This window comes from Phyllobates terribilis, unplaced genomic scaffold, assembly GCF_046119375.1.
Source record: "Phyllobates terribilis strain yellow unplaced genomic scaffold, ASM4611937v1 Scaffold_1__5_contigs__length_1240528914, whole genome shotgun sequence".
Taxonomy (NCBI): domain Eukaryota; kingdom Metazoa; phylum Chordata; class Amphibia; order Anura; family Dendrobatidae; genus Phyllobates; species Phyllobates terribilis.
In genome coordinates, this window is record NW_027362761.1 from 1,057,312,149 (window position 1) to 1,057,332,100 (window position 19,952).

The window sequence follows — 19,952 nt, forward strand, 5'->3', positions numbered from 1 at the left end:
AAAGCACCCCCACACCATCACACCTCCTCCTCCATGCTTCACGGTGGGAACCAGGCATGTAGAGTCCATCCGTTCACCTTTTCTGCGTCGCACAAAGACACGGTGGTTGGAACCAAAGATCTCAAATTTGAACTCATCAGACCAAAGCACAGATTTCCACTGGTCTAATGTCCATTCCTTGTGTTCTTTAGCCCAAACAAGTCTCTTCTGCTTGTTGCCTGTCCTTAGCAGTGGTTTCCTAGCAGCTGTTTTACCATGAAGGCCTGCTGCACAAAGTATCCTCTTAACAGTTGTTGTAGAGATGTGTCTGCTGCTAGAACTCTGTGTGGCATTGACCTGGTCTCTAATCTGAGCTGCTGTTAACCTGCGATTTCTGAGGCTGGTGACTCGGATAAACTTATCCTCAGAAGCAGAGGTGACTCTTGGTCTTCCTTTCCTGGGGCAGTCCTCATGTGAGCCAGTTTCTTTGTAGCGCTTGATGGTTTTTGCAACTGCACTTGGGGACACATTCAAAGTTTTCCCAATTTTTCGCACTGACTGACCATCATTTCTCAAAGTAATGATGGCCACTCGTTTTTCTTTACTTAGCTGCTTTTTTCTTGCCATAATACAAATTCTAACAGTCTATTCAGTAGGACTATCAGCTGTGTATCCACCAGACTTCTGCACAACACAACTGATGGTCCCAACCCCATTTATAAGGCAAGAAATCCCACTTATTAGACCTGACAGGGCACACCTGTGAAGTGAAAACCATTTCCGGTGACTACCTCTTGAAGCTCATCAAGAGAATGCCAAGAGTGTGCAAAGCAGTCATCAAAGCAAAAGGTGGCTACTTTGAAGAACCTAGAATATAAGACATATTTTCAGTTGTTTCACACTTTTTTGTTAAGTATATAATTCCACATGTGTTAATTCATAGTTTTGATGCCTTCAGTGTGAATGTACAATTTTCATAGTCATGAAAATACAGAAAAATCTTTAAATGAGAAGGTGAGTCCAAACTTTTGGTCTGTACTGTATGTACCTATGCCTCATCCCATTTATCATTTCCCACCCATCTATTGAACTTGGACATATTTTCACCCCTATTACTATGTAACATGTTGGGAAACCTTTCTATACTGAAGTGCTTCATTTTCAGATTGGGTTATTTCCTTGGTAAAACATTTTCCCATCTGGAGTTTGATTTGTAAATGCTATGTAGTGAAGACTGCAACGGGTTAACACCCTGATAAGTGGAAGATGGATGAACACATGTTTTCCATGTATTTTAATCCAGGGTGTTATAAGAAGATAGAAACTCATGCAAATAGTTTCCATCTATAATCTGCATCGTGAAGGTATCTAATCCTTGTCTATGTTTGATCGAGTAAATATTCTGGTTAGGCCTCGTTCACACGTTCAGTATTTGGTCAGTATTTTACATCACTATTTGTAAGCCAAAACCAGGAGTGGAACAATCAGAGGACAAAGAATAATAGAAACACGTCACCACTTCTGTATTTTTCATCCACTCCTGGTTTTGGCTTACAAATACTGATGCAAAATACTGACCAAATACTGAAAGTGGGGACGTGGCCTTAAAGTGAGGAAAAGATATTTTCCTTCATCATATTGCCTTGTAGGAGAATTTATAAAGCTTCTGTCTTTGAAGGGTTGTGTGAGGAGTAGAGATACTAAAACCGTGGCTGGTGGATTTGTGAAAATGAGAACCTTGTAGAATGTGAGGATCAATAGAAACTTTCGTTCTAAGAGTTAATATAACCAAACAGGAGAATAGTCTAAAGGCCTAGTGCAACTCTGTACAAACTAACTTGTGCACACTCATCGGCCATATTATCCCTCCTGTATCTTATCCTATTTTATACAGAGGTTTTTAGTGCCTTCAGATGCATTTGTACAGAGCTATAATTCTTTAAGAGCATCTTTGTGTGCCGCCATATGGTGCTCTGTAAGCTAGAGTGCAACCACAGGAGGCTCAGGGCTGCCATGCAGAGCATGCTTACATTGAGCATAGCAGATATATATAAAATACTATCACAAGTATCTATAAAGCCTATTTCCACTACACAGCTATGCGCTTAGTTTATGCGGTCTGTTAAGGCTGACAGTATCCCTTTAATAATGAGTGCAGGTTGGATCTGGACTAGCTGAATTCTTTGTGGCCTCAAGTCTCCTGATTTCTACACTTCCCTGATTGCAGGCAGTTATTGTGTTATAGATGGAACCAAGTCTACATTTATTTAGCATAAATTACCAAATGTTTTAGTGTCTTTATCTAGTAAATGAAGCAAATGCTTAGATAAGGTACAACTGATATCAGTTTGAGTGCTAAAGGGCTAAAGTGGTCCAGGGCCATGCATATCACTCAGTGATTTTTGTTTTCTAGACCCCCCTCTGAGTAAGGATAATTACTTTTATATTCTGTTTTTTATGTAGGCTTGCCTTCGCTGTAGAGTTGTGAACCACAATCTTGTTGATTTGGTTGTAGTCTTACAAATGGTTACTGCACTTTGACAGCCTGATCTTATTTAATAGCATAAGATCAACAACATTATCTAATTGCTCCATATAAAAATTGTCTCACCCGTGAAAAATTACTCCAAATTACCAAGCACTATGTACTTTCCTTCTGTCCAATTTGCTATCTACTCCCTGTTATCAAGTGTAATCTGTCTTCAGCAGAGATGAATTTTAAAGGCGTTGTCTTGTGAACAAACTTACATTTTAATGAATAGATCTTGGAAGAAGTTTCACAATTGTATTGTTAAAAACATGTGCTGAGATAATGTTCTAAATGTGTCCCTGCTATGTATTGTGTAATGGCTGTGTCTGACCGTGCAGGAGCTTCTACTACAGATCCTCTCTTCCCTTGGCGTCAAAGACCTTTCCTTCTCTTGGATCCCCTCATACCGTTCAAACTGCATATTTAGCGTCTCCCACTCCCATACTACTTCCTCTTTGCACCCTCTCTGATGGCGTCCCTCAAGGCTGTGTCTTGGGACCCCTACTCTTTTCTATCAAATAGCTTTTGGCCTGGTACAACTCATAAAGTCCCATAGCTTCCAGTACCACCTATATGCTGATGACACTCAGATCTAACCTCTTTGACCTAGATGTCACCTCTCTGCTGTCTAGAATCCCAGAGTGTCCATCAGCCATATCGTCCTTTTTCTCTTGCTTCCTAAAGCTCATTGTGGACAGAACCAAACTAATCTTTCCTCCATCCCACTTAATTCCCCTACCCAATCTGTCTAGAACTGTAAAAAACATCACTTTTTCCCCTGTACCGGAAGTCAGCTACTTCAGAAGTAACCTTTTGTCTATGTCTTGTCCTTCAAATCGCACATTAAGGCTATGTGCCCACGATGCAGAAATGCTCTGGATTTTTTCCTGAGCGTTTCTGCATCTCCCTGGCAGAGAAAACGCATGCGGATTGTACATGCGGATTGTGCATGCGGATTGTGCATGCGGATTGTGCATGCGGATTGTACATGCGGATTGTATATGCATTTTTCCTGCCAGGGACATGCGGATGTGAAGCGTTCTTCACTTGCATTTCCGCATGCGGGTTGACAAGCGCTTTTCCAAGCGATTATAGCATCACTTGGAAAGTGCTTGTCAACTTGGTCACTCTATATAAATCCATGCAAACGGCATGGATTTATATAGTGTGACTTTAAAGAATGGTAAAGAAAAAAAAAAAAAAAACTATACTTACCTTCTGATGGCCCCCGGAGTCTTACTTCGCTCCGTCCTGGCTGCCGGCAGATCGCGGTACACTGAAGGACCTGCCGTCACATGACGTCAACGCAGGTCCTTCAGTCCATCGCGATCTGCCGGCAAGGGAGGGCGAGCGCAGCGGGGGCCGTCAGAAGGTAAATATATTTATTTTATTCTTTTTTTTTTTTTTTTTTTACAGGTTCTATGGTACCCGGGTCTGGAGGAGAGTCTCTTGTCCTTCACACTCTGGTACCATCCGCACATTGAAACGCTTGGATTCCCCATCTACATATACAGTGATGTGGAATCCAAGCAATTCAATGCAAGTCAGTGGCGGCGAAAACGCAGCGCTTCCGCAAAATAATTGGTAGTGCTGTTTTTTTTTCAGCAATGATAATCCGTAGCGGAAATTTCCGCAGCATGTGCACAACACATGCGGATTATCATTGGGGAACATGGCAGACCGTCTACCAAGCGTTTAAGTGTTTCTGCAGCGTCTTTGCCGCTGCGGAAACGCTTACAAAACGCATCGTGGGCACACAGCCTAAAGCTCTTACCACTTTCTGCCGCCTCCAACTAAAAACTGTTTCCAGAATCCATCCTATTCTCGACCCTGAACCTACTAAAATGTTAGTGCATGTCCTCATCTCCAGGCTCGAATACTGCTATATCCTTCTCTGTGGCTTCTCTGTGACTGTAGTTTGTTCCCCTTATTTTATATTTATATTTTATATGTAAATCCCTTTTCATTGACCGCACCATGGAAACAATGGTGCTCTAAAAATACCACAGCTTCTGGCCAGGGGAAGTGGCAAAAGAGTATACAGACATTATAGCATGGGATCAGAGATGATTCTGTGAGGTAAAACTATATCCTGCCTGTTTTAAAATCAATGTTTTACCTCACAGAAAGAATCAGCTGTGATCCCCTGCTGTGATGTCTGTATACTCTTTTGCTTCCTCCCCTGCCCAGGAGCTGTGGTATGATCAGACCATGTTCCTGTACGGTCAGACACAGCCATTACACAGTACATGGCATAATATTCTCTCAGCACAGGAGTTTTTTTAATTCATCAAATTGTGAACCTTGTTTTTCTTTCAAGATCTATTGATTAAAATGTATTTTGTTGGTGTGAAAACCCCTTTAAGAAATTTTGGCTCTGCTTTCTTGTCAATCAAACATCATACAGGAATAGTAGAGAAGCCAGACTTAAAGGGCTAGCCCACTTTTAGTAAAGTATGATATTTTATGTACTTTACAAATTCATAAAGGACTCTCCATCCCAGGGTCCAGCGCCAGCTCCCCACCGCTGCTGTGGTCCCATTGTTGTGACTAGAGATGTCAGCAGTGAAGGTGACCGCTGTAGCCAGTCATGGAGCTCCGCAGCACGGCCATGTAGCACAGCGAGTGGCTAGAGCAATGACGTGTGCTGTTGACTTGTCACCGCTTTACCGCGATGAGATGGTGCTGGACCCAGGAAGAGCCAGTATTTGAGTTTGTTTTATGTACATTAAATACTTTTGTGAACTACTTTACTGAAAGTGGTCAGGCCCTTTTCTGTTCAGGGCAGACAAGCCATTTGACAATGGCAGGAGCAATGCATGCTGGGAAATTTCTGAGAAAAGGGAGTTTCACCACCTATAAAGCTTACAGATTGGTAATGAGGGTCCACACTTCAAAGGGACAGATGGTAAGTTACAGGGCAGAATAATTGAGACCGGTCCTGGACATATTTGCTTTGTTATAATGCCAATGTTAAGATCCTACTTTACAGCAGGTTGTAAGTGATGGGAGAGACGCACTATAATAACTAATTTTGTCATTTTGTGATCTGAGACCCACCCAGAAAAAGTAGTAATAATTAAAAAAATTCAATATGACACTAGTTGGACTCTGTATTCTACACATTTGTATTCAAAGCAATCGGACCCAAAGGAGCAACAAACCTGTGCTTTTTTTCCATGGGTAAGAACAGGTTAACAGTTCTGGAGTCGTGACTGACCACACATTCCATATATGAGATTATTAATGATTAGTTCAGTTATCATTAGGGCTATGGAATATTTGTTCTTTACTCTAGCATTTCCATTAATTTTTTTTTCTTGGACCCCAGGTGAGATGAGAATTAACCAGTTAGCTAAAGTGTAGCAGTCAATGTATAAAAATGAAAAGACTCTTAAGAAAGCATCTAAGTTTTAATGTATTTTATTTTCTGTCGTATTAGTATGCTATGAGGTTTGAATAAAACAATCTGTAAACCTAGTTACTCATTAAAGCGGAATGCTTCATTAATCTGGTATTACATCGCCTGTTTATTGCCATGTAATGACCCGCGGTTGTAATTATACAACATCATCATGGCCCCACCTCATACTCCTGGCACAGTTCAAGCGATTGCCATTGGCTTTACACTGAAAGGGAATGGGTCATTAAAAAAAAAAGTTTCAACAATTGAAAAAACTTAAAATAATTAAAAAGTTATATTTTCAACTTTTAAGACTATGGGAAGCAGCTGCTGATATTTGCTATGAAAACCAAGTGAACTGCTAGCTCACTTTACGACTGTAGTAAATGTCAGCAGGATATGCTTGCATGTGTCTGACGTCACTCCTCCCCTTCCCTTCTGAGCAGGGCTGTGGAGTTGGAGTCGGTGTCCATTTTGGTGGAATCTTGAGTCAGTATAAAATGGACCGACCCCAACTGAGCGCTCACCAGGTCCAGGCACCAGGACTGCGGCGGGGACTTGTACTCACCACTGGATGAAATCGCCACCGCAGTCCTAGTGACTGGATCTGATGAGCGCTCACCGCTCATTTCTGTGAACGGACCCCTGCAGTGACATGACTGCTCTGCTCAGATCACAGCAATTACAGGTGACCTAGGGAAATTGTAACCTACAATAAAATGGGGCTCCCAGGTAGTGTCCAGTTCACGGCTGATCCAACCACAGTATAAAAGATGGAGTTGGTCAGCAACCACTGTCTCCTATGGCCTATGGAGGCCATATTGGTGGCGTGTAAGTGTCGTACTTGCATACCAGCAAATAAAATGACCGCCGCCAGTGGCTCATTTTAAAGAGTTAAAAAAAATAAAATGCACCATTTAATTATATACACTTATAAATTATCTTTTTTTTACAGAGTCCAAACCTTAAAAAAGTGACACATTTTCATTTAACATTCAGATAATAATAAAAATATTTTTTTGTAGAATGTAATCCACTTGATGTCACTTAGTGAACGGATCTCCAGGTTCTCCTCTTTGTTTTTTTTCCACATTGAGCTTTAGGAAGTGAGAAGGATATGGAGCATTGTATTTATTACATGCTCTTGTTTTATACGGTGGTTATATTGTACAGAAATGCAAAGATAATAAATGTTTCCATAAGGACAGCACATACTGTATTCTCGTATGCTAAGCAATCGCTAGCTCATAGGGCTGGGCGACATGCATTTAGCGGCTGATTTCTCTAAACTTTGATGGTCATAGCATACTGTAATACAAAAGTATTGTGACTTGTCGTCTTCATGGAATTCAGGTGCTTCATTCAGTCCCATTGCCCCAGGTGTATGCAATACAGCCCCTCGCCATGCAGTCTGGCTTCAGCCATTCTTTCACTAATGTTTGGAAGGGGCTCACTGAATTTGATCGTGGTCTTGTAATAGGACATCACCATTATAACAAGTCCGTTCATGACCTTTCTTCCCTCCTCTTTATCCACCCATTGCCTATGAGTGGTATTATTGAGAAGTGGAATCCTTGAGAACCACAGGAACTCGGCCACATAGTGTCAGACCATGTGAAGGTATAGAGCGGGGATGTAAAGTGCTGGGAAGTATAGTGTGTAAAAGTCACTGACTCATTAACTGCAGAGTCCAAACCTCCTCTGACATTAACATCAGCACAAAACTGAGTTCTGAGAACTTCATGACATGGATTTATATGGCCGACCGCCTGCATGCAAGTTGTACATCACCAAGCACAGGATGGAGTGGTATAAGGCTCACTATCATGGATTCTGGAGCAGTGGAAATGTGTTCTGTGGAGTGTGGGATCACGCTTCTCTATCTAAGGGCTTGCTCACATTGGTGTCTAACACGGCCGAGTACTATGTTATGTTTTATCACATAGCGCTCAGACCAGTGTTATTCTATGGGGCAGCTCAGATTTTATTTTATTTTTTCTTATGCTGATTTGGCATGAGAAAATAATCGCAGCATGCTGCGAGACTCTACACACACGCACCCATACAAGTCTATTGGTGAGCGTGAAACATTTGACTGCACTCGGATGTCATCCGAGTGCAGTGTGATTATCGCTGGCAATGGAGAATATGGAGAAATTACATTCTCCGTCTTCTCTGCACTTGATCTGTGATTCTCTCATGCGAGATTATACTATTGAGATGTTCTTCAGGGCTTGGCTTAGGTCCTTTATTTTCAGGGAAGGGAAATATTAATGCTTCACCACCTAGACTTGTTGGACAACTGTATGGTTAAAACTCTGTGGGTACATTTTTAGAAAGGCCCTTTTCTATTAAAGTACAACTGTGACCTATTGCACAAAGCAAGGTCCATAATGGCATGGATGGATGGCTTTGTTGTGGAAGTATTTGGCCGCACAGAGTCTAGACCTCAACCCCATCGAACATCTTTGGGATGAACAGAAATTGCCATTTATGTAAATATATTGAACAAGAAGACCGGGATCACAGTATCCAGCCTTGTTCATGCCAAAGGTGTTGAATGGGGTTGATGTCAGGGCTTTTTCGGCCAGTAAGGTCCTTCCACCCCAAACTCTCCCAACAGTGCCCGAGTGCACAAAGCAAGGTCCATAGTAGTGCTGGAACTGAAAAGGGCCTTCCCCCAGCCATTCCCATAACTGGTATGTATGTATGTATGTATGTATATATCCATTATTATTCCTCTTCTCCTATACTAGCTAAGGACATGTATAAAGAAGGGCCATAAATAGAGCGCTCCTTGGCATGCTGAGGGGCTCGGCTGTATAACAGTGCAAGGAGTATTCCCCGCTGCCAACTTCTGTAATCTACGTTCTCATATTCCCAAAGCAAGTGCTAAATTGCTAAGTGTCTGGATGATACTTTTCATGATGCTGAATTGTACAAAAGTACAGTGTGAATACATCTGTGGTTATAATCTGCAACTCTGGTGCCTCAAAGTAGTCTGGACTTTGCCCTGCCATAGTGTGACACCGGATAGTAACAGACTAGTAAGCAAATCACCGTCTATTTTCTTCCTTTATGCTGAAAGACGTTAAAGTAATATTCTGTGCTACCTATGTGCGGTCATAACGGCGGTCCCGGTCATGCAGTCCTTGTAGGCAAGCAAGTTCCAGGGGCGTTATTGCCCTAAATCAATGTTTCCCAAACCCCATCCTCACGGCCCCCCACAGGTCATGTTTTCAGGATCTCCTTAGTATTACACAGGTGCTTGAAGTATCATCAAGGCATCAGGAATGCTCTTACCTGTGCAATACTAAGGAGATCCTGAAAACATGACCTGTGGGGGGCCGTGAGGATGGGGTTTGGGAAACACTGCCCTAAATGCTCCAAGTTAGGACTGCAGGACTACGCCTGAGCCCGGGACCGCCCTGGTGACTAGCATAAAGTAAGAGAATGTAGAAGATGAATTTACTAGTCTGTTATTACTAGTCTGTTATTCTCCTATGTAACACTATGGCAGCAGTTTTGTTGTGACAGGTTCCTTTAGTAAGAAGCAGTCTTTTTGGTGGGTGCCTAATTAAAAATTGATTTATGGCCCAGAGATTGCCTGTTATGCAGTGCTCTATTTCATAGAAAGTAAGACCGTTGTATCCACTTGTGTAGAGGGATATTGGAGACAGATGTTGGATATGAAATAGATTATAGTTATACATGTGTATAAAATGTATAGACTCACTCCCAGGGCGGTGGGTTGGGGGGAGCAAGGTGTGAAAGGATTGAAAGCAGTTCCAGGGGAGTCTCATTCTTCTTTTTTTAAGCAAGCACCGCCACCTGCCACACTTATGGACGCTGCTTGTTTTCTTCTTTTTCTCCTGCCAGGCAAAGAACCTGTTTTGTTTTTTAAGACTGTCAGTGAATTTAGACACTCTGCATCCCATGTTGCAGTAAGGAGGATGCAAAATAATTTCTTATTTTTCTCGCCACATTCCTATGATCTAGAACGGCTTTTAAGCCATAGGACGATTTTAACCTTTCTAGGAATCCGTCTTCTGCTTTTCGCTTTCACAGCCGTCCACGTGTTGGAATTCCTTGTCGGGCTGCGGCATGGGTTGTACAGTGAAGTTTAGCTCTTCACTTACTGTCCCAGTTTTTACCAGGGAAAGGTCATGCGTTTCACATTATATCGTTATTTTAATGCATGACCTGGCCTCTTTGGCTTGAAATGCGTCTGTATGCGAAAGTGTGGAGGGGGGGAGGATTTTAGCTACTTGGAGGATCGACTTTAGAAAATGTTGCTTTATGCAATGATCTTCCCTCCATGCTGTGAGTTAGGTGGTTTGGTTTTTTTTGCTGCTTATCTAATATAATGGTGGGGGATGGGTGTTTTTTATTAGCCCCATTAATAATATACAGCACTGAAAACAGATCTGCCTACAGGACATGTAATGACAGCTGACACACAAGGTCATGATTCCAGCGACATCCAGACAGTGAGGGCGGGTAAGGAGAGAACAGTGCCGCCCCGACCACCACTGAGATTCCAGGTTCCATGTCCCCATTGCCATAGGTGGACATAACTGGGTTCTCTTGACTCCAATTATTACAAATTATTAGTGATGAGCACAAGTGCTCGTTACTTGAGTCTGCTTAGGGTGCTCGGGTATGCACATAGTATGGCGGGTGCTTGAGTGAGATGTCCGAGTAACCGTGGCCGTATGTTTCACGGCTGTTACACCACCACAAAACATACAGGGATTGCCTGACATGCACGGGCAATCCCCGCATGTTTTGTGGCTGTCTAACAGCCGCAAAACACGTGGCTGTGGGGGCGCGAACACCTCATTCGAGCACCCGCCATACTATGTGCATACCCGAGCACCTTCACCAATCTCGAGTAACGAGCACTTGCGCTCAACACTACTAATTATCAAGTGTTTGGAAACCTGGAATCTCCGTCCTATTCCCGTTCTGTACATTACGTCAGGGCCTTTTAAGTGCCAGCTCTAAGTGCAACACTATTAATAACATTCTGGTTTTACATGGGGCTGCAATGTGATCTGTACAGAATGGAAAACTGCACTTGCTCTCATTTGAATTTCTGTATTTATTGGACATTTCTGCGGACTTAGACAATAAATGCTACATATGTTAAGTTTTGGGTTCTTTAACCATGACGTAGGACATTCATGGCCCTCTACCATGTGCATTTCACCACTGTGCAGAGCTTTAAGAAATTTCTAATATCTTTCGTTCTATGTTGCTCTGAGTCGGCCCTACACGAGAGCGTTTTTCTTGGGATCTATTTTAGGCTCTGAAAGGCGATCAGTTTTCTATATCCTTACAGAATCCCTCATTATATATACAGATTTGCACTGTGTCAGGAGGCACGCACGTCACATTATTCAGGGTTTTACTGTCTGCAGAATTCCTCTTTAGCGCTGTGTGATCTGGAAATGTTGGAGAATGGCTTGTGTAGCCATTCCCTAATATACTGGGGCTGCAGTGATACTAATGGACTAGTTTCCTTCCTTTCCAGCAAAGTCATTTGGAGAAAGTAAGAGAAGGACAGATTTTTTTTTTAGGATTTCAAGTCGATTAATGGGAACGCTGCGATCTACAGGCTGCATATCCCCCGCTCCCTATTGAGATAAACGTGATCGGTCGATCTATGTGCGTATATTCATGGGCTCGTGGACGTATTCTGCGTTAACAGCTTTAACCTTGTTTTCCGGAATAGAGGGCATCCATGTTTACTACCTGATGGAAACAAATTGCTGCATCACTTTACTAATGAATCAATGCACCTCGACCTCTCCAGCATACTGAGCAGAAGCAGATTATTGTATTTATGCCCAGGACGTTGTCTGTATATACAGAATGCTTCTCCATGTAGGACATCTCTTAAGATAAATTGAGTTAAAAATCTTGTAAAAATTCCCTGATTCTGCTGCTCTTTTCTGTTTTGCGCTGTGTCACTACATTGCGTAGATACTGTATTTACATTTGTTTTTCTGAAGCGGAGTATGTGAAATCTCTGCTTGCAGACCAACTGGGCGTTACTTCAGAGTCTCCTCTGAAGGTATGCATTATTAGTCTTGCTTTGTCAGATGCTTTCGAGCTGCGATTGGTAGTATCTAGAAGGGAGGAGTGAAAATGCACGCCTCAAGAGAAGACTCTGGAAAACGCCCAATTGCACCACAAGCAGAGATTTCACATACTGCGCTCCAAAACCAACAAATATGATCATCTCTGCAATGGAGTGACATGGTTCAAAAAGGAAAGGAACAGCAGAATTAGGGGAGCTTAGGAATTTTTACAATGTATGTATTTAACATAATTTTTTGTACTAAGTGACAGGTCCTCTTTAATAAAGAGGTGTAGCTGGAGCAGGGGGCGAACAGGGCATTGCTTGCAATCCACTTTGACTGGGCTGAGGTATTAAGATCAAAGCTGAAGACAGTACTTTGAACATTATGCCCTGGCTGAAGGAAAGCCTGGCTACTGCTCTGCTCTACATAGGACTTGAGATGGTCGGTTATATGTTGGAGGCTTTTATGTAGCGTGTATTCTGTATCCTCACTTGACTGTGTTGGGAAGTGCTGGCTTGATATGATCACTTTGGCTAATGGATAATTCCCTAATGTCTGGCCGATTTATCTTGTTAAGCTGCATTTATATTAGCAGACCTCTCCGTGACAAAATCCAGGCAGCAAAGTTTAGTGAGATCAGCCCGGACTAATGAGCTTAATTACATTAAAACACAGTCAGCGCATGAGTAGGCAGAAAAGCAATGACTGTATATGGGGCCCAGCCAAAGACTGCATCTCGGGCTGTTCTATTATGGCATACTGTGTGTCGTAAACTGCTATGTGCCAGTATATAGCGATCATTTGTTCAGTTTTATCAATTTGTCTAACTTATTAGCGCTCTAGAAATGTTTATCTTTTGCGATGACAAAGTACAATTTTGGAATTTTTACATTTTTTTTTCCTTTTGCCCATTTACAGTGTCTGTTAAACAAACAATTAAATTTTTGGACAGATCAGACTTTTACGAAAGCAGAGATACCACATATGCATTTTTTTTATTATTTACATTTATTTTTGACTTAAAGATAAAGGAGGTGATTTGAATTGATTGTAAAATGTAAAGATTGAGACCTCATCTCCGTGCTGTCAGTTCTCACCCTCCTCCCACACCGACTGCTGTGAGATGAGGAACATCTGGAAGTGTTTGTAATGATACAAAACTCAGCACTGCTGTAGCTCTACACAGTAGCTGCAGAGATCAATGAGGAGAGGAGGGCGTGTTCTTTTCTCTCCTGCATGACACTGCCTGCTTATGATTGGTGAACCTTATGTAATGGAAGAAGTACACGACCCCACTAACAAATCTCTAATGTTCATTTGAATTATAACATAAATTGTAACCTAAACTTTGCAAGCTAATATCTCCGCAATGGAGCAGAGAAATTTTAAAAATAAGCTGTTTATTGCAGCCACTATTGCATGATGTGGCCAGTTTGACATGCTCAAAGGTACTCTGCAAGACTCCTATTTTGGCTCAGATCTTCTCGGACTAGGGTTAAAATGCATTGTTGCCAAGTAGGCATGGGCTCAGTCTTTTTGGCAACATTGATATTCCTCGCCCAAAGATTTTTGCCAGGCTTCTAGGGAAAAACACTTGCAATAAAAACTTGGAAAACCTCTCGCAATTATGAATAAAATATGGCCTTCCTGGGACTGCACATAATGAGAATTGTAATTGAATTTGCTTCCTTATGTGAACCAGCTTTGAACTTTCTCTGTAAAAGCTGTCTGAGAATATAAAATCCACTAGGGCTTGGAATATGAGATTTATTACAAATGTTACATCTACTTGGGCGGGCTGTATAACTTTCCACAGTTTTATGTCCATAAATGAGGACTGGTATCTTGTCTGAACTACTATTAAAGGGCTTGTCTGGGAATAATCTTTACTACTGTACAAGCTTGTGGAGGTTGAAAACTACTTCAATACCCTCTATCCCCAGCTCCAGCGCTGCTTCTCTGCCGCTGATTCGGTGGTCTTCTGGCTGGAGCAATGATGTCATAACTACAGAACAACGTGATGCAGCCTATCACTGGGCTCAAGGAATTCACCATAGAAGTCAATGAACACCTCCAGTCTACAGATTCCTATGGGAGTTTTATAGGCATGCTCTGTGATCTGTGCAGAGGTTACTATGCAGGGAGGGGTGAAAAAATGCATCACTTATTGTGAACTGTGCATCCACTGATTGTGTGTGCATGATATACTATATTTTATTATAGTAAAACGTAAAGGGGGCAGAAAAATCTCTACAATCTGCACATAAGGAGTTTTCATGAAATGGGGTACAGGAAAAAGAGATGAGAAACAAGAAATAAGGTGTGATTCACTGATGGCTTTCTCGTACAGAAATAAATGCAATTAATAAGCTAGTGACTGAACTTTGTGGCGCTGAATGTTTGAATTACCGCTACATACAATAGACAATATATGCATTCTTGAAAATTACGGTTTGTGCAGTCTTTTAATGTTACCTCCCCCTCCCCCAAATTCAATAGCATGTAAATTAATCCCTACGATGTCCCATTGACATTGTTGTGCTGATGTACAATAGCCATCTTGACTTTTCCAGTACTTCACTGTCCTGTCCTTTTTGTGCTCTGCATTTACAACGCTCCATGGAGATATCACTGTTAAATTTTATCATTTTTTTTCCAAAATGCTCATTTTTTTTTTTGTCAAAGCCATAGAGGAAAATCAGCAAATAGAAATGGATTTGGTAAGGGCTACACAGTGACACAACCCACATGTCCCTGCTACATCGCAGGATAATGCAAGTGAATGGGATTGAATTGCGACACATAGAGTACCTTGACCTCAACAAGCGAGTTGCAAAAACTCTGACCTGTTAGGCTTTTTTATAACTTGCTTGCCACCGACTCAGTACCCCAGTGGGCACCATGCAATCCCATTCACTTATACTGTGCTGCAATGTAGCAGCGACACATCCAAACCGACTAAAATGTCTTCTGTTTGACTGCAATCTTTTTTTAGCTGGAACAAAAAACGTATTAATCGATTACATCACAAGTAACCTCTTCTCACTCCTATAGCCTCAGCACGTTCCATCCCATCTATTTATTCTGACTGTCAGACAAGTCCTTACAAGTGAAATGCCAGATCCGCCCACACAGGCCGAACCATGCTCCTGAAAATCGCTGATAAAATTTGGAAAAAATGATTTACTCTCTTACATCTCGCTCACATTCCAAAAAAACCAACAAAATACAGAATAAATTGTATATCTATGGTTAAGACATCTGTCCCCCTGCCAACCTTCCGATCTGTTCGGCATGGTTTATGGTACACAGCTAGTGTTTTTGCCTGCCGTGTGCTTTATTGTTGCACTTGTGGTTTGTATGTAGAAGACGTCTTGATGCTTGTGTAACCTCACATTTTTCAAATTCCTCCTGGTATGGGATGACTTCTACTATAAAAACTCACATGTGGTGGAAACCTTCCCATAGGGATAGACTACAGCAAACGAGCTATAAAAATAATTTTTCCACCATAGAATACTTCACTGCCTAAGGGTTTATCTGTGAACTGATGGACATGATGTAAACCTGATCTAGGCCATAACAAACGCCCGAGCTGTGCATAGAATAAATCCTCATGACTGGCTAAAGTTTTGCTTTTGAGACTTCTGCCAAACTTCATATTATTGCAGATCCAATTTATCTCATATGCCATTATGTTATTTGGTAGGAATACTTATTTCTTATGCTTTTTAACTGTGATTATTGTATCTTATCGAATCAAACGAAAAAATGTTGTACTTTTACTATAACTGGCAGTAAGAATCTGTCTTCATCCCATTAATTTGGCCGGGGTGGTTTTAAATATACAAAGATCTGAGATGGGGATGGAGCTAAAATAAGGTATGATGCAGATTAATCTTCTATACATATATATTTTTTTATCTTTTTCAGTATCTGCATCCGGCACCTGTGAGAAGTTAGAGAAGGAGAAGAATGACTTGCTAACCGCTTATGAAGGCATTCTGCAAAAGGTGAAGGATGAACACTTTGCTGAGTTATCTGACCTGGAGGAGAAACTCAAGCAGTTCTACACCGGCGAATGTGAGAAACTTCAGACAATCTTCATTGAGGAAGCCGAGAAATACAAGTGTGAACTTCAGGAAAAGGTAAATGTTGCTTTCACTGTAGACTGTACAGAACACGTTGATGGCTTGTTCATGGCTTATTAACAGTTTCCTGGATACCGTGGTCTTGAACTTTTTTTCCAAATAGACTACTTCAACCTCCATGAAAAATATTTCTTTATAACCTTAAAGGACTTGAAACTGCTGAAGTATTGCAGTAAAATCAGAGTATTCTATGAAGCCCAACCACAGGTTGGTCTTGACAGGACAGTCATGGCAGGCACAGGGGCCTTCAGCAGCCCATCAGCATGATATCATGAGTGTGTGTAATGGAGCACCCCCTGATTGTCTTCTTTTAAATGGAACCACTCGTGTAAAAGAAAAGAAAACACAATTAACCTTCAGATATTGGGTTAATCTGCAGGTTAATAGCATTCTGAACCTGCCCAGCGCCGGCACTGAGAGCCCCACTGCCGTGAGGAAATGCACTTTTTTCCTCCTTCCAGCCCCCGGCTTTTAGTCATAGGGGTGCGACCGGCACAGCTTCAGTCACAGCTCAGCGCACATGAGCGGCAGCTGTAACCACTCCCCGAAACTGACAGCTTTTTCTAATGCTAGAAGCAGATGTTGGCTGTCCGATATGATGTAGGCTCAGCTCAGATTGGAGAACACAGGAAGAGTGCTGCAGATAGTGCAAAGTGGTGCCGGCGCCTTTAAAACAACTTGGATCTTAATGAAAGTCTACACAAGTGAATGAGCTGGAAATTTTTGTTTGTCCTTAAGATAAGAAACTTTTAAAGTGTCAAAATACTTGACCTCAAACACATACAGGATAAGATTATAGTAATCTCTAACATACTCCTTGTAAATGGTAGAGGAATTGAAGTCCACTAATCCCGCGTGTTCATTGTGAACCTTATATTAATCTGAAAATCCTAACAGCAATTGTTACAGCCACTAAAACGATTTTTGCATTTTAGGTTGATGATCTCAACTCCACTCATGAAGCCTACAGGCACGCAGCTGAGACCAGTCACGCTGAGGAGATAAAAACCATAAAGGAAGAATATGAAAAATCTTTGACAGGTAATTTTTCCAAAAGCAAAAAATATTGGGCTAGATTTACTACGCCTAATAGTCAATTAAAATCCCCTGAAAACTATTGCACGTCTTACATTTATTAGTTCTAGATGCCTTGTGCAGCGTGCGAGACACTTTTAAGCGTCTACAAAAGAGCGCATGGCTTTTTAAAGTTGAAAAACTGCACCAAATTTGTTAATGGCGTGTTGTAGTATGTTGGTGTAAAATAATGGTGTAAGTAAGCTGGGATGAGTTGAGGAGGATGGTTGACAGCACTAACTGCATCCATAATTACTGGCGTGCGTTTACATCACTGGACTACTCTCTTCTTCATTCAGGCTAGGTTCACACGTAAAGGTCATAAACCAGCTTTTAATTGAAGCAGGCCTGTGCCGGTATGGTCTATACACCGTTTCCCTGGATAATCACTTAATCTTGCTGGTATCAAGTGAGTGTGTGGCGAAAGGGTGAGATATTTTTAAAGCTTCAGCACGACCACTTCATGTGAACCATCTGGTGACAGTGACCAAGAACACTCAATCTTGATCTTCAATCACTGTAGAGTCTCCATTTGGAGTGTGCCGTCTGATCCTGCCTGTACCTCCCCCTCTATAAAAGGTCATTTCCCGAAAAATAGGGCCAGTCCCAGCTAACGTTACAGACCTGTATTTATACCCAGTAGCCAGACAAAACTGCCGAACACTTGCCTCTGCTGAGAGGACACAAGTCAATCTCTTAAAAAGTCACCACTCATTCATAACCTGGGAACCAGGGAAGATTTGAGGACCTATTTTGTCCTATGGTAGGCTGTCATTAAACTCTAGCTAAGGGGCAGTCCCAAGACTTTTTACCTGGTACTGATCCTACCTCTTCACCAAAGTGTCTTAACTTCTTGTAACATGTACCTTGTACACCTTCCTCTGAAATTTGGGCTTTTGTGGTTGATTTAGGAAAACCGTTTAATGGTTTCATGCCCCAAAAATTTATTTGTGTAACTGCAATATTTAGTTGGACTTTACAGCCAACACTTCAACCACGATAGACTGGGAATGAGCAACTTGGTCAATAGATCCTTTATTTTATATTCTAGCCCTTGTGTGTAGGACTTTAGACTTTTTTATAGTATCTGGCTTTTCTGCTATTTCTCTGTATGCAAGGAGAAAGAGAAACTCAACAAGGTAGAAGGACCAAAGTTGTCCTGTCCTGTTCTCATGTACCTGCTGCACATGCAATATTGTTTTATATGCCACGTGTGTGTGGTTTTCATGGACTAGTATATTATCAAGTTTATATAAACTTATCACCCACCTTATACTGGACCGGTAAAAATCTTTTCATGGTTTGAGGTATGGCGTCATGGATTCTTAATAAAGCAGCTGATATGTTCTTCCCCTTTGTTTCTAGAACTAAAAGACAGTCAAGAGCGAGAAAATAAGGCATTGGAAGACTCCTTTAAAGAAAAACAGGCTGAGCTAGAGGTTGGTTTTATACCTTATGTCTACTAGTTTTTCTCATTTCACCAGTTGCTTACCCTTTTTTTTTTTTCATTGCCAAGAAAAAAATTGAAGAGCTGAGACAAGAGAATGAATCTCTGAAGGAGAAGCTGAAAGCCGAGGAAGAACAAAGAAAATTATCCAAAGAGAAAACCACACTGGTTCGTGTGATGGTGAACATTTCTTCCATCTTGTAGTATCTAGACTAAAATGTTGGTCCTTCTGCCATTGTCCTTATTATTTATCCTCCTTCCATTTTTGTATGTTTTTAATGCTTTCTGATCATCATATTGGTTGAGCTCGTACCGTGTCAGTCACTAGCTGGCTAATTTCATGGGAGGACATGGGTACCACTTTATGGTGCTGTCGTTTCTTTTTATCTACAAAGAAGTGAAGGATAATCCTGATCCCCTTCCCTTAGTCAAAAGGACCTTCCTTGGTAAAGGAAACCTTTTTAATGTGAAAAAGCCAAGCACATTAACAATGTTAGGTGGGACTTATGAAGAACAGATCTTGATGACTATACGAGACCTTACATTTTGAAGACACTAAATATTTCTTTCCAGACTGTATTCCCAGTCTCCCTCTGGTATCCTTCACTCTAAGTTTACAGTCAGATTGATTTAAATTGAACATGTGCAGACTGTGGAGAAGAAATTCTAGACATGTTGTTGTAGTAATCTCTTATATTTGGCGTCTTCATGAGATCATGTCTTTAGTAGAGCTGCGATGGTTGCAGCAGGACACATGAGATGATGAATTTCTGCTGCAGGACAATTCGTGTTTTCAATGTGTGTTCTCATAAAGTCCTACATCTTGGATATTCTCATCCTATAGGACACAGATCATTGTAACGTGTTACCCCTTCCATTTTTGCAGAAGAACCCTCATGTGATGTATCTTGAGCAGGAGCTGGAGAGCTTAAAGGCAGTATTAGAGATTAAGAATGAGAAATTACATCAACAAGACAAAAAGCTTATGCAGATCGAGAAGCTGGTATGTACCCTTGTGTCTCTCTTATAGCCCAGAGGGATGACAAAGCTTGATCCGAAAATCAATGTTTCTTCAGTACAAGGTGCATCGGTCAGGCAAGCACCATTTCCACATAATTATTGTTGGTCTTGTTCTAGCAATGAGTACTATGTAGGTTATATAGGAGATATGATACAGTCGTTAGAATGGATTTACAGGCCCTGATGCATTAAAGCAATTTTACCAAAGTTCTGGTATTAATTACTTTGAAAAGTCACAACATTTTTGCACAACTTGGCA

The 19,952-nt window shown here is 41.4% G+C and overlaps 1 protein-coding gene across 7 annotated transcripts in view; it reads left to right on the forward strand.

Annotated features, from left to right (window-relative positions):
* Positions 1 to 19,952, forward strand: part of MTUS1 (microtubule associated scaffold protein 1) — a 227,430-nt gene that overhangs the window by 193,793 nt on the left and 13,685 nt on the right. For all 7 annotated transcript variants that reach the window (XM_073645396.1, XM_073645394.1, XM_073645393.1 and 4 more), the window contains 5 exons: positions 15,935 to 16,149; positions 17,088 to 17,193; positions 18,592 to 18,665; positions 18,743 to 18,841; positions 19,560 to 19,676. In XM_073645396.1, coding sequence (XP_073501497.1) covers positions 15,935 to 16,149; positions 17,088 to 17,193; positions 18,592 to 18,665; positions 18,743 to 18,841; positions 19,560 to 19,676 — 611 coding nt within the window. The remainder of the gene's footprint in view (positions 1 to 15,934; positions 16,150 to 17,087; positions 17,194 to 18,591; positions 18,666 to 18,742; positions 18,842 to 19,559; positions 19,677 to 19,952) is intronic.